We start from the raw sequence: 8,064 nt of genomic DNA, 5'->3' as shown, positions 1-8,064 counted from the left end.
AAGGTAAAAGACTGCTACCTGGTCAGGTCTTGGTTAAAAAGTTATCAAAGGTGACCTAGGTAAACCAGTTGGTGGGTACATCAGTAGGAAACATCCTAGTAAAGAGAATATTCTCTGTAAAATTAAGGATGTTACAATATTAGAAAAATGGCTGCTTGATGCCTTGTTACTCAGGTACATTTGTGTTGTTAAATTTTGTGCTGTAGAAGATGATCTAAAAGTAGCAAAATTGCACAGCCAGTTTAGACTTTGCTTTTGAGATCTACGTGAACCAAGCTCAATGTTAGTACAAATTAAACATAGCCTTTCACTCTTGAAACATGACTGGAATCAGTACCATTTCATTAGGTAATATTAATAACTTTTATTTATTGTGCTACAGAACAGCAGAATATAAATAGCTTGCATTGTACAAAAACGAAATTATTATTGTTGTTACATATATCTGTAAACACCCTATGACAAAGTTTATGATCCTTTTCTACACAGCTATCAAATTAAATTTTACAGTTTGCTGATATGCTATTGATTAAAATAATGCCCCGCTATTAGCAAACTGTGATACGTTTCATTTTCATTATCTGCATCAGCTGTGATGTATTACCTGACACACCTACATAGTTGCAATGGTAGCCATTTATTATTTTAAGAACTAAGTTTTAAGGTGTAAAACATCATGACAATACAAAAAGAGCCAGTGTTAAAGTTTGACATACATTCATCTTCCTCATCGCTGAGTTATTAACCCACTGGTCGTATCTATTAATTGCTGCATTTTCATAGGCAATATCGGACACACAAAAAAAAGAGTATAGGGCAACCTATATCAGTATGGGACGCCACCCCCTCCATTACTTTGATATTTTGAGCCTTAAGAAATAGTAAACGAAGTTGAAACTCCCACCATACATCTGCCAAAATGATTCTAGATTAGAGGCCAATATTTAAATATTCATATTTTCTTGTAATTTTATTTCAATGGCCAAGTCTTAATTCCATTACTTGTTGTATAAAGTTGTTGGTGACAAAACAATATTTTTACTTTAAGTATTTATATTTATTTTGTTCAATGCGTTCTTCAGGTACTAGTTTTAGTATTTCCAAGCATCTGTCTACTTTGGTTCCTGAACAATTTTTTAGTTTTATTCTTCTCTCAAAGTAGTTCTCAGCTTCCGGGTCTCTCCATTTCTTTTACGGAGCCGTATTCGTCCAAGTAGGTAAATTGAGTGCATCTGTGTATATAGAGGATCGATACTGAATGCTGGTGCTGGTAGTCAATTATTTTGCCACTTAGAGCTTTGTTTTTCACTCAGATGTAGATTCCACAATTACTGTAGATTCAGAACAAGATTGTAGGTTTTTCTTTACTGAGGGGAAGATGAAACTGTAGGCAGATTCATTAATAGTCTGATTATTGGGTTTAGGACCTGGCAATATATTAACATTCCTTGTTGAAGCTTTACCTCTTGGATGAAAATCTGCTGAAAGATAATGTTTTTTTTGGTGTGCAATAAGATCTCCCTTTTGACTGAATCTTTTTTCACACTCAGTGCATTGATAAGGCCTCTCTCCAGTGTGTGTTCTATGATGTCTATTGAGCACTCCTTTCTGACTGAAGCTTCTCTGACATATAGCACAGCGATAAGGTCTCTCCCCTGTATGCGTTCTCTTGTGAACAAAAAGGTTTGCCTTTTTATTAAAGCTTTTCTCACATTCAGTGCATTGATATGGTTTCAAACTAGAATTCACTCTGTTCTGTTCAGAAATATTTCCTTTCACACACTCAACAGATGAGTATTGACTCCATGTTTGTTCTATGTTGGGCTGGCACATAAAAAGATGGTCACGACTCAGACTGCCGTCCAAGTCAATTTTTTCCAATTTTGGTTCCTTAGCAGCTTTTTGCTGAAACTTTACATCTGCTGGATTATTCTTAAAAGCACTGTCACCTGGCATAGAGGTATCTCCTTCCACTGCAGACCATATGTGGCTACTATAGTGCACTGCTTTCGCGGATTTATGGAGCATCTTCATTTTGGACTTTTCTGATGAAGCCTTGCCTCTTGTGGTGTTTCCAGTATGTTTTGCTGTAGCTCCCCCTTTAACTTTTCTGCTTAATGACCCATCACCTGTTGATGTAATATGAGAGTGAAGTTAATATATTTCGACATCTAGAACATGTGATACTGATGATACTAAATGGGCATCTTGCTTTTAATAAAAGTATCAAAAGTATAGTTTTCTTTACCACTGCCTATAATGTAAGTACACGTCCTTAGTGATTAGCCTGGCAAAGTGAAGAGTTCAGGGTTAGGTACAGTTTCTCAATACATATGCTAGTCTAGGATAGGTCATCAACAGCACAGCACTTACACAGGTTTCCCTAAATTTATGCTTCCTGCTTACTTTAGTATAATAAGGCCAAAATCAAAATGCAAAACCTTTCATTTACGCAATGAACCATGTCTCCCACCTCACAAGATCAACATTTAATACTAGGTATTTCAAAGATGTTCTGATGACTTCCCTGCTCAACATTCAGGCAAGGAGCTACTTCACTCTTAATATGTGACCTGAAGGAAACAAAATTCTGTTTAACAATTATAACGGGCGGTACCACCCCAAAAGCAATTCTGAATTGAGTGATTAGACATAAATATTGAAATTATTACTAATGGAGATGCTTGCTACCTGTTAAGGGATCACATCTATAAAATCCTTATGTTTGGAAAACAAATGTAGGCTAGAAACATAGCTCAAAAAACACACTTGAACTTGATTGCCTCACATTTCCACAAGGCCTCTGGCTAATCCCTCCACCCCAGCACCGACAGAAAGCATATTCCAGGCTTTGTTTGGATGTTATTAAGCTCTAAAAGTTGCACACTATGTAATTTTCTCGCAAGTTCCAAATGAACAAAGACGTAAGAGCTCTCCTCTTTTAATTCTACAGGAGGTTGAAGGAGACACTGTTAGGTTTAGTAAATGGCTCACATAACCTTAAACGAAATCCTAGGAAAACAGATTATTTTCTTTCTTGCTTCATATTCGTATTTTTCTCCACCTGTTATTCTTTTCCCTCCTGCTGCTGTCATTTACTCCCTCTCTGCTAGCAACTTGGACATTTCCACTACTACCTCTCTATACTTTATACAACACACTGCAAATGTGGTTAAAATCTGCCTCTTGAATATTTTTACATGCCTAAACTTAAATCTTCTGTCTCCTTTTTCTTTGCTGAAACTTCTTCTGCCAACAATATATCTATCCCGATGTAATTACTGTGTATCCTTAAATGCTGACTTGCCCAAAAATGTCATTACTTCTCTTAATTAATTTAGAATGCTTATGCTCATCTTCTGTTCTCTTTTACAACCTAGTCTTCAGCATCTGCATATTTGAGCCAATTGTGTGGATTACCTGTCTAAATTCACAGTATGTTTTGTTCTTTGTGTATTGTGTTAAAATATCATCACTTGCTGGCAACTCCTTACTTTTGCTAGTTGATTTCTGCCTACGTTCCGCTTTCGTCTTTGATCATATTCTATGTGTCTGTTTACCTCACTATGTGTGTACCTGCTAAGTTTTGTCCTTTCACAGTTCTGGATCTTTTGCTATGCTAACCTGTAAGACCCGCTCTTAACATGGGGACTTGAGTTATTAAAGGAGCAACTACTGTCTACTTGTCATAAAAAGTAACCCTGACCACAATTCTTGTACTATTTCTTACTGGTTGTATATTACTTTGTTGAAAAATGTGCTACAATCATTTAAAGAATCAGGAGTTAAAACCTATGGGAAGAGTAGAAGCAAGCTAGGTGTTGTGCCATAACTAAGGAGAATCTATTTTGCCTAAGAATTGACATGTCAGTGATAGATTATCGCATCACCCTCAGAAGTATCACAGAGCAGTTAGCAAATGTGCACCCACAATGCTCTGCTGTTTCTTTTGACTGAAAAGGAGTGCATAGATGCTGATCAACCACAGGAACAACCAGAACGAACAATTGTGAATGGTATTTTGAACGAAGGTAATTAAATGAAACAATTTGGCCACAATCAGACCACCTTTTGTAGGAAAGTGAGCCCTGCGACTACAAGTTAAGGCCTCCTCAGTTGTAGAGCCTTTTGTACAGCAGTGTAATAACCTTGGCAATGGTAAAAAGGGATTTTAGGGGCACAAGAATGTCAGGCTCTTGCTTGAACCAATTTTTGTAGGGGATGTACTTGTGCATGAATATGAATATATCGAACAAGTGCAGGTAGCTCAAACCACCGACAGACTATTATGGAAAGGCTTTCCAAACTTGCTAGCCACACTGGACATACAGGTCTCGCCCAAGTTTGTGATATGCTTTCTCAAATATTACAGCCCCATGTTACTGGAAACACGTAAAACTAATTAAATATTTAAACTACTGCACCTCCTTAAAGATATGTTTTTATGCAGCCTCCTAAAAGAAGGGCTCTCAACCATCAGGCTTTACGAAAAAGCAGAACAAAAGGAGTAAATAAGTTATCAACATCATTGTAAAAAAAAAAACACTGCAGTGGAGCTTTGCTAGAGAAGTTGAAGAAAGCAAAACGAGAGGACAGAGTGTCTTACAAAAACAATTTGAAACAACATCTGCAAGAAATAGGGATGGGATATCAATCTTAAAAGGAAGAACTCTAGGTGTCACAGGAGCACGTCCGCCTACGATGGGCCTCTTTAAGCTCCAGCAGAACAAGAGTAACCACTTAAGAAGACACATCTATCCAAATTTGAATGAAGTCTGGTTAAAACCCTTATGGCAATGATCAGCAAACTGAACTTCAAAGAAGACATTGCAACAGTGAAGTCCTACATACGCCTAGGGATAGACAATCCAACTATGGAACAATAAGATTTATTTAAAGGGTGTAGATCTGGTGGAAATCAATAAAGGTAAACTGTAATCACTGGAAACACCAAATAGTGGTAATGGAACTATACCTGGTTCCTCTTGAATGGCTGCTTTTTGGGACAAATCAGAATGCCCGAAGACCAGGATTCCAAGAATACAGGACATGTGGATAGTGTAACTCGGAAGAAGAATCCAGGCATGAGAAGTTTCAATCCAGTTATTCTCTTACGCCTCCTGAGAAAGCCTTCGGCCAAATGTAGGCGCTCACAGTATCATAACTGTGTGGCTCATGTCAGGGCTATTCGAATAATTTTTTACTTGTTCGTAATACACTAACTTTAACTAAGGAAACAATCTGTAGCAGCAGACATGGCTCATGGTTGGGGAGGATGGGCACAGGGGCTGCAGAGGGGGGGAATTTGCGGTGGTGTCGCAGGGGAGAACACGGGAAAAGTTAAAAAAAAAAAAAGTTTTAAATTAATCTTACCTTTCTGTCGGCCGGGTCCCGCATCTTCTCTGCTCCTGCTCTCCTGTCTCACAGGAACAGGAAGCAGGCAATCACAATTCTGCAGTGCAGCGTTGTGATTGGTTGGGGCGTCACCCAGCCAGGGGCTAATGGTGTGGCCATGGTCTCCATTCAGGCTGCAATGCATGGAGAAGGGCAGAGTGCGCATGAATGGTTTGGGGGGCCAGAGAGGGCCGACCAAACAGTCTTTGCGCACTCAGGAGTGGGCAAACCACTCCTCCACTGCTCAATGAGCAGAGCAGCCCCGCCCACCCTCAATGCGCAAAGCAAACATAAAGTGATATAACTTGAAAGTTATTACCATGTAATGTTTTGGCTTTCTCGCAGTGCGAGAAAGCAGTAGGGCGACACTCCTCTGCCCTAGTGGAGGAGCTGCCCCTGGACACAATATATATTCAGAGACTTTTTAACTAGTGCTAGTAAGGAGCTGAAGACTCTGGATCATTTACTCTTGGCAAGTTATTGGGGTTTTTTTTTTTTGGGGGGGGGGGCTTCACACAAACCTAACCTACACTAAGACAAAGGCCTGCTGCAACCACCACCCAACAAAGCCTTACAAGCCCCAAGATTCCAGTCACACTCATAGTTCACAACACAGACAGTTCCAGGGAGTTTCACACACTCCTTTTTCTAGACTTAAAGACATAAGCAGGAACTAAAGACAAGTCAATTCTTTGTTCCGTAAAATTATGAAATTGTTAGGTGGTGACCCTAATCGGAAAAGCTGGAGATTTGCGCTTGGTGCTAGAGGGATGTCAAGGAAGCTTGTCCCTACGCAGATAAGCTTCACGAATCAGAGTGCTGCCCCTCATCTCTGAACCTACATGACAATCAGTTGTACCCCACTTGGGAATGTTCGAGAAATAGCAAGTGGTTATTCTCACACCTCCTCCAACACAGCAGCCCGTTCTCCCACTTAAGAAGACACAAGCTTCCAGCTCTCACTGCATGGTAATGAACAGCTTAACTGCAGTGCGAATTCCGCAGCGGTGCAACGGATTTAATGAGTGGGTGGTTCTGCGTCGGCCAGCGGACTTGCGCAGCACTACTGAGGTGGTGTTTGCGACGGCCGTTGGCCGGCGGGAGCATGGAAGGGGTTAACAGGCAGACAGATTTCAACAATTCTAATGAGACAAAACGTTCAAAGAAAAAGGATAATTTAACGTTATTAGATGAATGAACAGGAAAAGTGGTGCTGTTTACTCTAGCATTCAAGGTCAGTTAGAGATAATAACATCACATAAGCTGCAGGATCCTGCCATTCAGACACATATGGAAGCAATGTGAAATAGGTCTACAGAACGGATGTGTATTTATTTACACAGGTGTGTACGCTTCTAAAATAGGTTAGGGAGGTAACCAGCCCCCGTAGGGCATGCTGTGAATTAGGGAAGTCACGGATTAGAATTAAAGTGCTTGATGCTAGTGAAAAGTGGGTCAGAGAACAAGTCAAATGGCTGGAAAAAAGAATCATAACAGTTGTTATATTAAGGGAAAATAACCTAAAAAGGGTAACAAATATTGAAGAATTATGGAGCTATTTTGCGTTCCAACAGGCTAATTTGCAGAATCAGGATGTTTCTGAACATAAAAAAGGTATTTCCAATGTACCAACCTCTATTTTGCAATTTAGTACCCTGTTACATAATTGCAAAATGGGTTTGCGAGTCGGTATTAGGAAGAGGCGTGTTTAGGGCATCCCATCCTAATAACGAATCGCAGCGTTATGTATGAATATTTTGCGACCATATAGCGGTTGCAAAATATTCGCAGTCTAGCATCAAACTTAAACTGACAGTAACCCATACGCAAATAGGTAAGGTTGGCGACACCTTCCCCTTTGTGAATGGTGGCAAAATACTTTTTCTTCAGAGCAGGCAGTGGTCCCACAGACCTCTGTCGGCACTTAAAAATTTTAACGAAAACTTTTCATTTTTTTCTTTTAAACGCAACCCGTTTTCCTTTAAGGAAAACATGCTGCATTAAAAAAAATATATTGCTTTATTTAAAAGCAATCACAGACATGGTGGTCTGCTGACCCCCAGCAGCCCACCATCCCTGGTATTTTAGCAGTTGCTAATGGGTCGGAAATTGCGACCTACCTCATTAATATTGATGAGGTAGGTCAATTTGCGACCCGTAGGAATCGCAAATTGAAACTCATGGAGCTTCACACATTGGGAATAGCGATTCGAAGAAAATCACAATTGGGTAAAGCTTATCCTAATATTGATACATGTGGCCCAATGTTAGGAATGAGGCAGCTGTAATAAGTTTCATTAACCCATTCCTGCATGGCATCCTAAATTAAACAGAAAAAGTGCTTAGAACAGGTTAAAATAAAATGACTTTTCGGATCCAAGTGATGAAGGGACTGATCCTTTAGGAGCATAAAGTGGGCGTGCACACGTTGAACAGTATGCCTTCATTTACCAGCCCAGATAGCATCTCAAAAATCTCAAAGTTCCCAGAAATGACAGACAGGGCTTGGTAAATTCAACAAATGCATGCAAACATTCATGAAGCAGGTACCTACAGTTAATCTTGTGTGTTACAAAATATTCATCATAATGCTGTCATAAACCCCATAAGTGCAAAGCCCCCCTCGAGCTACCATCCCGCGTAGAAGACTTTTTAAAAACATGATTATTA

General features: G+C 39.6%; 1 protein-coding gene across 1 annotated transcript in view; it reads right to left on the bottom strand.

Annotated features, from left to right (window-relative positions):
* Nucleotides 1–348: 348 nt before the first annotated feature.
* Nucleotides 349–8,064, bottom strand: part of LOC147692542 (uncharacterized) — a 308,991-nt gene continuing 301,275 nt past the window's right edge. Inside the window, exon 7 of the mRNA XM_086938768.1 lies at nucleotides 349–2,129. Within this exon, the coding sequence (XP_086794894.1) occupies nucleotides 1,306–2,129 (824 nt within the window). The 3' untranslated portion in view covers nucleotides 349–1,305. The remainder of the gene's footprint in view (nucleotides 2,130–8,064) is intronic.

Source organism: Lissotriton vulgaris, chromosome 9 (assembly GCF_964263255.1).
Source record: "Lissotriton vulgaris chromosome 9, aLisVul1.2, whole genome shotgun sequence".
NCBI classification, from domain to species: domain Eukaryota; kingdom Metazoa; phylum Chordata; class Amphibia; order Caudata; family Salamandridae; genus Lissotriton; species Lissotriton vulgaris.
This window is presented reverse-complemented; position numbering and strand designations above follow the sequence as displayed.